We start from the raw sequence: 14,873 nt of genomic DNA on the forward strand, positions 1-14,873 counted from the left end.
TGTAGGCTTGTCTGTCTCTTCTGGATTTACACAGTCATTCTCCTCTGTTTACGAAGGCGCTTTGGAGGAGAAGGTGGAGAAATACACTTGAAAACGCAAGTAGGTTTCTGAGTACACATGAGAAGAAGGCGGTCCTTAAATACTAGGTCGGAAATATAGTTCACCAAGATTGAACTCGAGACTGAAGTTCTCATCTTTTTTCAGAAACTGCTGAGGCATTACGTTAGCCCCTTTTCCCCTGAGGGAGCCTGTTTTGAATGCATCTTAGCCTTGCCCTTCTGTGTAGTATGGCCATTCAACTCCACAGCAACTAACATTTTGATCCTCATTATAACCTCTGAATGTGCCAGGCAAGAGTTCAGCTAGTGAGCAATGGGAGACAGATCCCTTGGGGCATTAAGCTGGGCAGGAGTTTGGAGCAGCCAAATCTGCTAGCTGTTCTCTGGGGAGGGAATTAACAGGACAAAAGGGACATGTAAATGGCGCAGAGGACTGATTCCCGCCTCCCTCACAGGATTCCTGACTGGAATGGGAAACCTACCTCAGAGTACAGAACAAGGATTCTGTCTCCTTTATTTTATGCCTCTCTCTGTTGGTCACATATTCTAACTTCTAGGGCAGTGGTATTCAAAATCTTCTTGCAAGAGAAGTCTATCTTCAAGACACATCTTACCCAGGAGCCTCATGGATGAAGGTAAGAGTAGAGCTGTTCTGATTGAGAGGAGAAGAGTACATGGTGGGCTGGGATACAATGGAGTGGGCACGTCCTCCTCTCTGCCCATGCCCACACCTTACAGCCCCCGAGCACTCTGAGATGAGTAAGGTTTCCTCTAGGCAAAGCTTGAAATTCACTGCACTGAAACAACACTGATGATCCTAGAAATAGATTTCTGGAGGGGCAATTGATTATGGTAAGGAGATCTGACTCTGCAATTAGAAATATGGGGATCTGAAAAAAACTCAACATGTATAAGCGGTGTGACCTTGAGCATATTAGTTACCCCTCTGTAAAAGCCTCTGTAAAATGAGGCTAATAACAGTGTTCTAATTGGGATGATAATTGGTTCTAATTGGTGGATTGGAAACCCTGTTGGCATAGTGGTTAAGTGCTATGGCTGCCAACCAAAGGGCTGGCAGCTTGAATCCACCAGGTGCTCCTTGGAAACTCTATGGGGCAGTTCTACTCTGTCCTATAGGGTTGCTATGAGTCGGAATCGAGTCGATGGCATGGGTTTGGTTTTGTTTGGTTAATTGGTGGCTCAGTGGTTAAGAGCTCTGCTGCTAACTAACCAAAAGGTTGGCAGTTCAAATCCACCAGCAGCCACTTCTTGGAAACCCTATGGGGCAGTTCTACTCTGCCCTATAAGGTCGCTATAAGTCGGAATTGACTAGACAGCAATGAGTTTTGAGTTAATTGGGTTGATAGAAGAATTAAGCAAGATAAGGTAGGCAATGCACTTAGCAAAGTCTGTAGCACAAGGTAAGTGCTTGAGAGGTGTTATCGTTGTTCCTATTACTGACATTGCTATTCACATTAATGCTATCTTATAACAGAGCTTATCAGAAGCAGTTGCCCCAATGTCTCTGTGGCAAAGACTTGCAGGTGCTATCTGAGGAAAGAGAACTGTGATCGTTAGTGATGTCTGCCTCAGGCATACATTAGAAGGAATTATGACTGTGAGGTCTATAGCTGCCACCCTAACTTTAATGGGTGAGATTCTCCTATACATATGGAGAATAAAATGGAGTGCTCAAGAACATATTCTAGAGCTACCACAGTGGCCAAAATGTTTTTAGTGGAAAAGGTTAAATGTTACCTTCCTCTCGGAGGCTACTGTTTTCATGTCCACGTGATTGGTTGGCAAGGTCAGGAGGCCAGCCAAGATCAAACAGTGCGTGGAAGAGAGGTGACAATGGAACAGGAGGCTAAGGCCTGACCCTTGGGTAAGAAGAGCATATTCCTTCTATGCAACTAGTATGGTAGGAAGGCACCCTCACTTTTACAAGGCCAAGTACAACCAATTCTACCAGGTCAGGCTGAAAGGGAAACATGAGTGGGCAGCATTCACTGATTATTTTCAATGATCTGGTTCAGCATCCCAGGGTGGCACAAATGGTTTGTGCTGGGCTACTAACCAAAAGGTTGGTGGTTTGAATCCACCCAGTGGTGCTGTGGAAGGAAGGTCTGAAGATCTACTTCCATAAAAACTGCAGCCAAGAAAACCCTATGTGCAGTTGTACTCTGAAACACGTGGGGTCACCATTAGTTGGAAGAGACTCAGTGGCAACAGGTTTGGTTTTTCATTTAGCTTTTTGTGGCCAGAGAAAAGATCAGGATTTTGGACTGAAGCTCTAGATAGTATTAAAGTGTGTTTGTTTTTCCATGCTGTATATTATTCAGGATTCAAATTCTGGGGCAAAAGGCCACTAGGTAGAGATTTAGAAATTCAAGCTGCAAGCCAGTCCCCTTAACATAAAGGATGTCTTTCACCCCAATCTCGGAGAGAGGGGTTCCTCTAAGCAAAGCCTAAAAATCACTGAGTTGGAAGTATACTAATGATCAAAGAAGTAGAGTTCTGCAAGGGCAACCTACACCCCACATTTAATTGACCAACCGCCAGTCCTGAACTAAGCACTTACCAGAACTCCTTTAGGGCAAGCTAAAAGTCCCATATGGCTTGTGACCTCATGTGACTACCTCCTATATCAATCACAGTATGTGATTTTTTCCTCTCTCTCACAGGCTTTACCATAAGACCTCAGAAAAGAGCCCTGAGATTTTTACAGAGCTCATTTCATTTTCTAGCATGACCAGATGATCCTCTTCCATGGACTGAAGCCCATGGATACAATATCTGAAAGTAGCCTAAGGAGCCCCTGGGTGGTACCAACAATTAACACACCCAAAGTCACCTTGGAAAACAGGCCTAGTGATCTGCTTCCAAAAGGTCGCAGCCTTGAAAACCCTATGGAGCAGTTCTAATCTGTACACATGGTGACATCATGAGTCAGAATTGACTCAACAACCAACAACAATAACAAGCTTGGGAGCAACTGGTGGCCTTTAATAATCATTCCAAGTCACACTCATAGGCTGGTGATGAATTGGCACAGAGACTGTCAGCTGGTTCAGGACTCTTTTTGCCAAGTTTATGTGTCCTATGCTGGTTTATATTATGCACTCATCTGGTTTTATTTCTACTCTTCCTGTCCTTCTCTGCCTATCCTGTTCTTCTCACCAACTCTAAATCAAATCTCTGTGACTTTGTTCCTGCCTGTGTGGGCCAGGGAAGTTAAATTTAAGGCTCTGGTTTAATTTAAGGCTCAAAGCTGCCTGCCATCTAAAAATCTCTGAGGAGAACTGGGACCTTCAACCCCTCTAAAATGTATCCTGCAGATGGGTCAAGTTCATCTAAAGTTACCTTCTGCCTGACACTGCACTCATTAATTATAGGCAAGTTAATTGACATATCCGTGACAGAAAGTGATATAATACTTCCCCTGACAGAGCCACCTTCCCAGAAAAGTAACCTGACTTGACTCCCTCCAGTGAATCTCTGCTGATACAGCCAAGGTTGAATGCCGTAACCCTTTAGGAAATTTATAGTCTACTACCTACTTGTTTACTGTTCAACTCTCTGCAGTCATGCTATCTCTCTGAGAATTCAACAGGGTTTACGAGAACTCCATCATGGCTTAGGGAGCCATAGCCCAGGGCCACATAATTCCCTCAGTACCAAATAAGGCTGATGCCATGTGCCCAGTCATGCACCCCCAAAAGTGCAAACTAGGCATTTGAGGCACTCATACAACTCAGGAATGATGCCTTCTCTATAGGGCATTCTAGAAAGCAATAAGTTTATCAAACTCTGCTCTGAGCTTTGTGCATTTAAGCATCTATATATTGATATCCTGCTGTTTTGGAACCTTATCCTTAGAAAATTCGAGTACTTGGAGCCTGTGAGATAGCGGGTTACAGGGATTTTCTTTGGAGGTATTCTCACAGTCATTCACAAATGGCTATGCACAGGTTTTGTGAGAGTATAAATTACATTCAATTCTCTTGAACACACCAGGTGTGCTCCCACCTCACTGCCTTTGTCCTTCTTCCCTGTGCCTGGAGTGTTTCTTCCCCAAGGATCTAAGTGTATACTCTCCTGAAGAACTTTACTCAGATATCACCTTCTCAGTGCTGCCTTCCCTGCCATAGAACTCCTTCCTCAAATCCCTCCTGAAGCCTCCTATCTCCACATCTCCTTAAGTCTTGTAAGTATCTGACATACCTCCCATTTTACTTATCCATCATGTTTATTGTCAGTCTTCTTATGGTGCAATTAATAACTTTTGTGTGTGGCCTTTCTAGCCATGGTCTTGTAACTCCCTCCCAGGTGATTGGGCAGGATTGCGTGATAGGGTAATTGTGACCCACCAAGGGGATTGTTCAGTTTTGCTTTAAAACAGAGCCTGTTACAGAGCTGAGAGGTGGAGCCCTCCACCACCAAGGAAGAAGAGACCAGCAGGAGAGACCTGGCAGCAGGAGACGGTGCAATGGGCTTTCCAGCCCACAGAGAGAGAACGCTGAGTGTCTTTGGGTAGAGGCTGAGGGCCAGGGAGAGGTGTGCCAGTGAGCACAGCTGGGGAGAGGCTATCCTGATGGAAGAAGTATATCCTGAGTGTTTCTGGACCTGAATCGTAGCTGCTACTTCCCTATTAAGGCCCATAATTGTGAGTAAGGCCTTTGAGTTCTGTATGGCCATTGTACTGATTATTGAATCCAGTAGAGAGTGCAGTGGGAGGGAGAGCTGGTGTCAGAACTGGTAGAGATGGCAGAGAAAGGAGGCGTGTCTGACCTCAACCTCATAGGAATCAGCCTTGGGCTGTTGATCTTGGTTCTCCTTCCCACTGCCCCCAAGCCGTTTTTACACACCTCCACTAGAATAAGCCCTGATTCATCACCACTGTGTCCCCAGCACCTAGAACCCCAGCATCTGTAACTGATACAGAGTAGGATCAATAGGTATTTGTCCAATGAATCAATTCCACTTATGAGAATCCTATAATCTCTGCAAGGGGTCTGCTTAGCAGTTAAAGAGGTGCTGAAAACTAGAGATCAATCATGTAGTCAAATGAGAGAGGGAACGTGCAGGGAGATTTGACTAAGCCCTGAACAAAACTCAAACCACCAAAGGCAAAAAAAACTTTTCCCTTGAGACCCCTGTGTCCCTCTGTGACTAACTTCTGACTGAGTGGCGGGGAGATTCTATAAAGAACAGAAAGCATTATCTCCGAAGGTCTGCCACCAAGGTGGTCAGGTGTGCCAAGATGGGGTAGAAGCAAAAGGCAGGTGCTCTGCCACTTACTCACACATTCCTCCTGGGGTGAGGTGTTTCAGGTCCCAGGAACTTAGGTTTTAATCTTGAAAAGGTAAAACTTTTGCTTCCCTCACCAAGTAGTTGTGAGAAAAGATGAAATAAGATAATGTATTTGAATGAGTTTTTTTGAAACACCCAATGCCGTGGAGTCGATTCCGACTCATAGCGACCCCATAGGACAGAGTAGAACTGCCCCACAGAGTTTCCAAGGAGCGCCTGGCAGATTCGAACTGCCGACCCTTTGGTTAGCAGCCGTAGCACTTAACCACTTCACCACCAGGGTTTCCTTTTTGAAACAACATCAACAAAATAGAGAATCTGGGATCGTCAGATGCTCTCTCCACCTCTCTAGCCCTAACCAACCCACTCTACCCTCTTGGGGTGCCTTGGTAATTGAGGCTCCTCGGCTCAGCTATACTTACCGTGGCCAAGAGGGAATCCAAGAAGCTACCTGAAAAGACAGCGCCTGTGGAAAAGGAAGTGCTGAGATGCAGGTTTGTTCCTGGAAGGCTTCCTTTCATTCCACCAAGCTGTTCAATAAAGCGAACGTTGGAAGGGTTTTCTGCAAGGCAAAGGAGGCAAAAAGAAAAGGTAAGCAGACAAGCTTAAGAATATAGGAACTGCTATACAAGGAAACCCTGGCGGCCTAGTAGTTAAAAGCTATGGCTGCTAACCAAAAAGTCAGCAGTTCAAATCTACAAGGTGCTCCTTAGAAACCCTATGGGGCAGTTCTGCTCTGCTCTATAGGGTCGCTGTGAGCTGAAATCAACTTGAGAACAATTTTTTTTTTTGGGTGGGGGTCCTCTAGGGATCTGACCCTACTTCAACACATTTTTTTTTTTTCCTTTCCAAATATCTTCCTCCCCAAAACACATGTCTTCCTCTTGGATACATTTCATCATCAAGGGGACGTCCTTATACCTCAGGCTAGTATCCAGGTATATATAATAGAAAAATTATTATATACATTATATGATATATATTATTATATATGAACATTATATATAATATTTTTTACCTTCTAAACCAGGATACTTTTTTTTTACTGAATTCAAATATAAAATTTATTTCCCCAGAAAGTTAAGTATTTGTAAGAATTAAACAAATAGCTTTGGAAAAGCTTTTACTATGCTTCAGTGCTAACGGACTAAATGAAAATGTGAAAGCTACTTGTATTTCAAGCCATGAAAACTGAATACATCTTAAAATTATTTAGATGCAGTGTAGCCTTTTTGAAGTGACCATCTTAACTATAAAAATGGCTACCAAAGTGATGAGATCATCATGGCAGGTTTTCATGCTACCGTATTTGAGCATATTATTTATAAACCTTGCATATATTGCATAGGAGAAGCTCACGAAAAGTGGTTACGCTCAATTTCCCAAAGTCTGATCTTGAAGTCCTAAACATTTTTTATCCACATAAGCTTTAAGATATAGTCTTAATCGGGTGATTGAAGTAGTAGTACTTGAAGATATTTATAACACTTGTTATATTTTGTATATAAAATCTCAAGTTATAAACACTAAATAATTACACTGTTAAAATAGGCACAAGTATGGGCATACAGTCACCCCCATTATAGCCTTTTTTCATAGCACTCAGCTACAAACTGAAAGATTGGCAGTTCAATCCCACCCAGCAGCTCTGTGGGAGAAAGACCTGGAGATCTGCCCCCATAAAGATTACAGTCTAGAAAACCCAATGGGGCAGTTCTTCTCTGTTACATGGGGTCTCTATGAGTCAAAATCGATTCTATGACACCTAACAACAACTTGCCTTGGTATTTTCTTGGGTTCCTAGAGCTATCTAGGCCCAGTATAAGTTAGATCAGTGCCTATCAAAATAGGCTCACCTATTGCAAAGCAGATCCTTACTCACCAGGTCTAAAGTGGAAACCCTGGTGACGTAGTAGAAATGAAAATGAGCTACAGCTGCTAACCAAAAGGTTGGCAGTTCAAATCCACCATGTGCTCCTTGGAAATCCGATGGCGGCAGTTCTATTCTGTCCTACAGGGTCACTATGAATCGGAATTGACTCAATGGCAATGGGTTAGATCCAAAGTGGGGCCTGAGAGTCTATGTTTCCAACAAGCTCTCGGATGCTGCTGTTTCATAGAGCACATTTTGTGTAGCAAGGGCTTAGAAGCCAGGGCTGCAGTGTCTAAATCATCTACTAGCATATCTATACTTGCTGAGGCTGTAACTCAGACCTCTGTGGGCAGCCTCTGAAACCAACACAACCAGTCTTTGCTGGGAGTATGAGCAGGGCACTGACTGCCTTTGTTCCTATACTATCACTTCAAAGATGTTTGTATAGAAAACAGCTCTGGAAGGTAGAGATAACAACTCAGAGCAAAAGACAGGCATGCTTACTGCCCATAATAAAAAATCCACAAAAGATCTCTTTAAAGCGTTAAAAAGCAAAGATGTTACTTTGAGGACTAAGGTGTCCCTGGGCCGAGCCATGGTGTTTTCAATCACCTCATATGCATGTGAAAACTGGACAATGAATAAGGAAGATGGAAGAAGAATTGATGCATTTGAATTATGGTGTTGGCAAAGAATCCTGAATATACCATGGAGTGCCAGAGAATGAACAATTCTCTCTTGGAGGAAGTACAGCCAGAATGCTCCTTAGCAGCGAGGATGGTAAGACTTCATCTCATGTACTTTGGACATGTTATCAGGAGGGACCAGGCCCTGGAGAAGGACATCAAGCTTGGTAAAGTTGAGGGTCAGCAAAAAAAGAGGAAGACCCTCAATGAGATGGATTGAAACAGTGGCTGCAATAATGGGCTCAAAAATACCTACTATTGTGAGGATGGCACAAGACAAGGCAGTGTTTCTTTCTATTGTACATAGGGTCACTATGAGTTGGAACTGACTTGATGGCATCTAACAACAACAACATAAAAAGCCCTGGTTTCCTAAGCTGAGGGGTTCTTTTTCTATAAAGCAACCCATTATGAGTGCTGGTGTCACTTGGCTTTCTTCGTATCACCCTGTGGGAATTGGGCTCAGGAAACCAGCAAAAAAATGATGATACTCTGGCTACTGTTATTGTTGTGAGTAATAAACTATCCTTTATCTATGACCCGGTGGTCTTGTGTTTTCTGCCAGCATCTAAGAGACTGCGGCAGGATAACTTGCTAGTTTGCAAGTGGGATGAAATTTCAGGCACTTGTTAATTTTTGACAGTCCTATTAAAGATCAAAACAAATCAACTGGACACACAACTCAGAACACATTGCTTACTAAGATTGGCTTATTCCCTAATTCCTTAAGTCATTCCTTAGTAAATTTGGGGGAAATGGCATACCAGTGGTATTAGTGAATCATTTTCTTCCTACCGTAGAAATATGTTTATAAAACATGAGCAAGATATGACTAGTATCAACCCATATCCCCTATGTAATTACTTTTCTCTCCTTGCACTGCCACCCGTCAATACACACACACAAACATGCGCACAAACATACATACATCTCAGGAACCAATGTCCAAATCTTGCTGTGTTATCTCAAACCAGTGTCCTCAGCTTTCCTAGTCACTTTCCTGCAGGTCACCACACATTCTGTTCCAAAGTGCTGCAGTCAGGCTTGCAGCTCCCACGTCAACGTGACCCTTCCTAGCCAGCCAGAGAAGAAACTGAGCAAGAGGGAGGAAGACTTGTTAGGCTAATCTGACAAGAGCCTCCTTGTTTAGAAGGTTGAACAAAGCCTATAATTCCCTTAAGAGTGAAGCTGGCTGATCTCCTTCCAGCCACTCTAACTTACAGTCTTCTTCTAATTTACATGCTTAGTGTATATACACCTCAGGAGATGCTTCAAATGGAGATAAAAAATGAAACAGAATAAAAAATTACAGCTGACAGCTTCAACGTGGTTATACATACGATGTCCTACTGGCCAGAATCCTGGGATCTGACACCTCCAACCCTGAATGTGAAGACTCTCTGCTCCAGGATCCAGGGTAGCCAAGCTGTCTTCCCATGTCTACACTGCAACTCCCAGATCACAAAGGGGCATCAATCAGTGATCCCTCCCCTGCTTCATTTCTAGGACTAAAAGTTTTGTTCATCTAGTTTGGTGTAAGTCCCACTTGGTTTTGTTGTTGCTGTTGCTGGTTGCTGTCTAGTCGATTCCGACTCATGGTGATCCCATGTGTGTAGAGTAGAACTGCTCCATAGAGTTTCCAAGGCTGTGACCTTTCAAAATCAGATCACCAGGCCTGTCTTCCAAGGTGCCCCTGGGTGGGATCAAACGGCCAGTCTTTCAGCTAGTACTTGAGTGCTTAACCGTTTGCGCCACCTAGGGGACTACTCTAAATCATAAAATCCCCACTAAGCATTTGGCTGTACTATGGAGTCTGGTCAAACCACACACCCAGAAACAGCTTAGAGATCATCTTTAAGTTGGTTTAAACTGTGTAGAGGCACATGTTCCTTTTCTTTGGTCTGCCCCCCTTTTCTCATCGACTACTGTCATATCTAATCCCAGTATGCCGCCTAGTACCCTGCCAACACCTCTTTAAAATGCATATAGACAGCCTTCTTGACCTTTCCCTACCCTGCTTTCTGCTCCCAACCAAAAACAAAAAAGAAAAACCAAACCCGTTGCTGTAGAGTCGATTCCAACTCATAGCAACCCTATAGGACAGAGTAGAGCTGCCCCACAGGGTTTTTGAGGAGCATCTGGTGGATTCAAACTGCCAGCCTTTTGGTTAGCAGCCAGACACTTAACCACTGCATCACCAGGGCCCCAGCTTTCTGCTCCTAAAAAAAAAATTTTTTTTTTTTTTTCTGCTCCTAGAGCCCCTTATATCTAGAAAAGCTTCAGGCAAGTTTATTTTCTATAAATTTTTGGCGAGAAGCAACACTTTATTGTACTATTTCTCCAAGAGGTATTTGCATTTTAGAAGATTAGCACCGAGGTTAGGATGAGGCAAGATAGACACCTTGGACACAAATATATTAGGACCCTGAGAGGGAATACCTCCTTAAATTTTACACCTAGGGGTACCTTACTTACTTATCTCACCCTAATGCTTGCCCAGGAAAGGCAGGTACCTGACCTAAGGACCCAAGATGAGGTAGACAACTTGGTATGGATAGATACTTTCTAACTGTCTGCAAGTCCATGTCTCTTTCCATGGGAGATACCTTTTAAATAAGCCTGACTCCGTTGCTGGTGTCCCTCTCCTAGTAACCGAACGAGTGGTGAGGGTAGGTGTTATTCTAATACCCTGACACACGGATCTACCAAACTCTGCTAGATGATGTCACCAATCGGGTAAAAGCCCAATGGAACATCCAGCCAAGCACTTAATGCTCTGGGCCTCATTCTGGTTCCTCAGTCCTTTGACTGTGGATTCTAAAGAGAACTCTGGGATATCAACTTGTGTCACAAAGATTTCTTCCTTCAATTTTTCCCTTAGAACACAACTTACTCAATTCGGTTAGGATAGGGATTCTTCGGTATTTTGAAGTCTTACGAGCTTCAGTTGAGTCCTGTGGAAAACACTCTGTAGACACAGACAACAAAGGAGAGGAGAGATGAGAAATGCAAACAAAGTCTCTTGCAAAACTAAACAAGGATGTAAAAGCCCATCATGTAGCTTGGGACTTTACCTTCACAACATTTCTCTCATTCCTAAATCCTTTTCCATCTTTAGAAAAAAAAAAAAAAGTATTTGGGCCTCCTCAGCATATCCTTTTGAGAAGCATGTGGTGTATGTGTGTGTGTAGCTTCTAAATGGCACTTCAAATGCATTCAGAAAAGGCAAAGCTCTCCCAGGAGTTGCTTATTGACGTCATAACTAAAATATGATTATTCTCCATGGAGTGGTAGTGCTCGGTAATGGCTCAGTCAGGCAGTGCCTCAAGCCACGTCAATTTGTAAAACTTTTTGAAAGCTGTAAATAAATAGGTGGGGCTGCTCCATGAATGCTTTTGGAGACACTGCAACTGGATTCTGGCTCCTGGTGCCACCTGTCTCTCTGACGTCCTCTCTGGGCTGAAGCACTGCTCATGGCATCTTGCTTCTCAATGAGACTGACTCCCTTCACTCCAATTAGTCTGACCCTATTTGTAATGTGCTGGGAATTCCTTAAAGGCCAGGATGGGGTGTTCCTTGGGGGCTTTGCCCTCTGTACTCAGTTTGTAGGCAGATTTTCCTCCTGCCTCAGAAGGTAAGCCACTTCATTCACCTCTACGAGCCTTAACTCCAAAAGGAAACTGATACACAGAACTGGCCTGCAACATAGTTTTCTAACGTGGGCAGCCATGAAGAATTTCAAACTGAAGGTTAACACCACAGTATTGGTTCCCACATTAAACAAAAACTGCAAAGAAAGAAAAGGGAAGAGAGAGATGGAAAGCTTCAAAAACCCTGTTGCCGTCGAGTCGGTTCCGACTCATAGTGACCCTATAGGACAGAGTAGAACTGCCCCGTAGAGTTTCCAAGGAGCGACTGGTGGATTCAAACTGCCGACCTTTTGGTTAGCAGCCATAGCACTTAACCACTATGCCACCAGGGTTTCCATAGAAAGGTTATGGTCCCATAAAAGCAAAAACAAAAGCAATGATTTCCTCAGAAGGTAAGCTTTAAAAGAGTCCCTCAGTGGTGCGAATGATCCAGGCGATCTACTTTCAAAAAATCAGCCATTGAAAACCTTGTGGAGCAGTTCTACTCTGACACTGAGCGGGTAGTCAGGAATTGGAATCAACTGGTTCACGACAATTATTCCATGTTTCAACGCCTCTCTCTAGAAGGGCTTTCCTTGAGAAAAACCAATGAAGAAGGTGAACTTTAAAAGTGTTGGTTACTTCTTGAACTTTTCTGAGAATGTTATGTAACAGGAAAAAAGTGAAAGTTAAAATTCTACTTGTAATTTTAAATTCCTTGCTGCCTTTGAAGAGGGTGAAATCTTTGAGGGCCCTCTGTTCACTGAGCTAGGTAATTAAAGGGGAGGATGGAAGGCGGAATGAATGGAGGTGAACAATGTGGGTAGACTGCCTGAGACATGGGCCAAGGGAGGGAGATGGGGAATTAGCAGCTGAGATAGCGGAAAGGATACAGAAAGCTCAACCCGGGATTTTTTTAGAGGGAATGCTGTCTGCTACAATATTTAACACCTCCTCCACCTCCCCAGGAAACCCTGGTGGCGTAGTGGTTAAGTGCTACGGCTGCTATCCAAAAGGCTGGCAGTTCAAATCCACCAGGCAGTCCTTGGAAACTCTAAGGAGCAGTTCTACTCTGTCCTGTAGGGTCGCTATGAATTGGAATTGACTCGATGGCAACGGGTTTGGATTTTGGTTTGCCACCTCCCCAAGAAGTATTCAGTAAGATAGCTACTTCTTGTTATTGCAAAGTAAAGCTGAATATATATTTCTGATATCTACAAAAATTTCTGAGTCATATTTCAAGGTGAATACAGGGTAAAAACTGAAGCTCCATATGAAGAGCCCAACACATTTGGTTTAAAGTTACAACCAACAGTGACTTTAGTAAAACCCTTTAGTTTTATATGAGGAAACAGAAGCCCAAAGGGCCAGCCAATATCATAGAGCTATTTAAAATACAGTTGTATATAAAAGGCTAGAAACCAGATATCCTAATTCACCAATAAATCTTACTCACGATGGAATCAGAATACCTTAAACTGTTTATCCTAAAACATTTCTGGGATTTCCATAATGAAGGAAGAATTGGGGGAATTGAGATTCTATTTTACTCCTGGATCCATGCAGGGATATCTGCTTTAATGCCCTTCCTTCCTTCTCTCCTTCCTTTTTCCATTTCTCCCTCTCTTCCTCCTTCCACAAATATTTATAGTATTTACTCCATACTAGGATGTGACTAGTACCTGCCACAGTGGAGATTCCATCCTAGCTTATATACTACACGTTGGAAAGATAAATAATTTCGGATACTATGAAAACAAACAAAACCTTAGGGGTTAGTAATTAAAGTGGGGGAGGCGACTTTAGATGCAATTCAGAGAGAGGCTTCTCTGACTTTGGAAGGGAGTCCTGGGGGATGGAAAAAAGCTGTCTGTTAGGGAGAATGGGATAAGGCCCCAAGGCAGGAAAGATGGGTACAAACTTGATTAAGTCAGAGACAATTCAAACTCCTTACTGACCTGCATGGCCCTAGATAATTTTCTATAATTACCATGGGTCACCATTATAGGAGCCCTGGTGACAAAGTGGTTAAGAGTTCAGGCTGGTAGTTTGAATCCACCAGTGCTCCTTGGAAACCCTATGGGGCAGTTCTACTCTGTCCCATAGGGTTTCTATGAGTTGGAATCAATGGCACACAACAACAACACCATTACAGAAGAAGTCCTGGTAGCACAATGGTTAAGTGCTCAGCTGCTGACCGAAAGGTTGGCAGTTTGAATTCACCAGCTGCTCCACGGGAGAAAAGACCTGGTGATCTGCACCTGTAAAGATTACAGCCTAGGAAACCCTATGGGGCAGTTCTACCGTGTCCTATAGGGTCACTGTGAGTTGGAATTTACTCCACGTCACACAACGATATAGCAAGTACAACACCACTGCTGTTGTTGTTAGGTGCTGTCGAGTTGGCTTTGACACATAGTGACCCTACGTACAATAGAATGAAACACTGCCTGGTTCTGCACCATCCTCATGATCCATAATAGGGTTTAAACCATAATAGGGTTTAAAGTAGAGCATGGACATTATCCGATAAATATTTGCAAAATACCCCTCTGGCTGCTGTGAGCAGTAGACACAGTAGGGAGAAAAGGATTATGTAATTGTCACCTCAAATCTGTGAATTAAGTATAGTTATGACACCTTTGAGATGAAGAAACTGAAGCTGAGGGTTTGCGTATTTTGTCCAAGATGATATGGTTTATAAATGATAAAGAGGGTTTTACACCCTTATCAGCACCAGATTCAAAGCTTGTGCATTTTTCAGTATATTTACTTTTCAGCCCTATTAAAATATCCAAAATTTGACTGGCATTTTCAGTAAAACATTGAGCTCAGACTCCTTCAAAGGGGAAACCCCTCAAAGGGAAAATCCTGCTCTGAACCCCACTTTCTGCTTCCAATTCCCTGCTAATAAGGGGCTTAGGATATAGTGAGTTTCAGAGGCAAAGGCTTTAATTGGCTACATACACATCAATGCAGGCTGCAGCGACTGCTTAAATATCTGCTTCTGGCACTGGCTGAAGGACAGGACTGAATTCCTGCCTTACCTCCATCTTCCCTTGTGGAGCAATGGTTAATTTGAATATATGTCACATCATAGCCTGGGTATATTTTACTACTGTCAATATTTTTGCTACCTAATAGTATACAACACTATACCTGAAATCTTCCAGGCTGGCAGGGTGCTATTACAAAAGATTGCTTAATTGTAGATTACTACTGTACATTTAAATTTCAGTAGCATATTAAGTTGTCAGGCTTAATTACTGTTATATGTTTAGATTATGCCACAGATTATTTAGTTCAGTACCTA

At 43.1% G+C, this 14,873-nt stretch overlaps 1 protein-coding gene across 1 annotated transcript in view; it reads right to left on the reverse strand.

The window, feature by feature from the left end:
• KCNU1 (potassium calcium-activated channel subfamily U member 1) overlaps positions 1-14,873 on the reverse strand; it is a 176,247-nt gene that overhangs the window by 9,807 nt on the left and 151,567 nt on the right. The window contains 2 exon segments of the mRNA XM_064271943.1: positions 5,795-5,934; positions 10,825-10,899. Of these exon segments, the coding sequence (XP_064128013.1) occupies positions 5,795-5,934; positions 10,825-10,899 (215 nt within the window).

Source organism: Loxodonta africana, chromosome 19 (assembly GCF_030014295.1).
Source record: "Loxodonta africana isolate mLoxAfr1 chromosome 19, mLoxAfr1.hap2, whole genome shotgun sequence".
Taxonomy (NCBI): domain Eukaryota; kingdom Metazoa; phylum Chordata; class Mammalia; order Proboscidea; family Elephantidae; genus Loxodonta; species Loxodonta africana.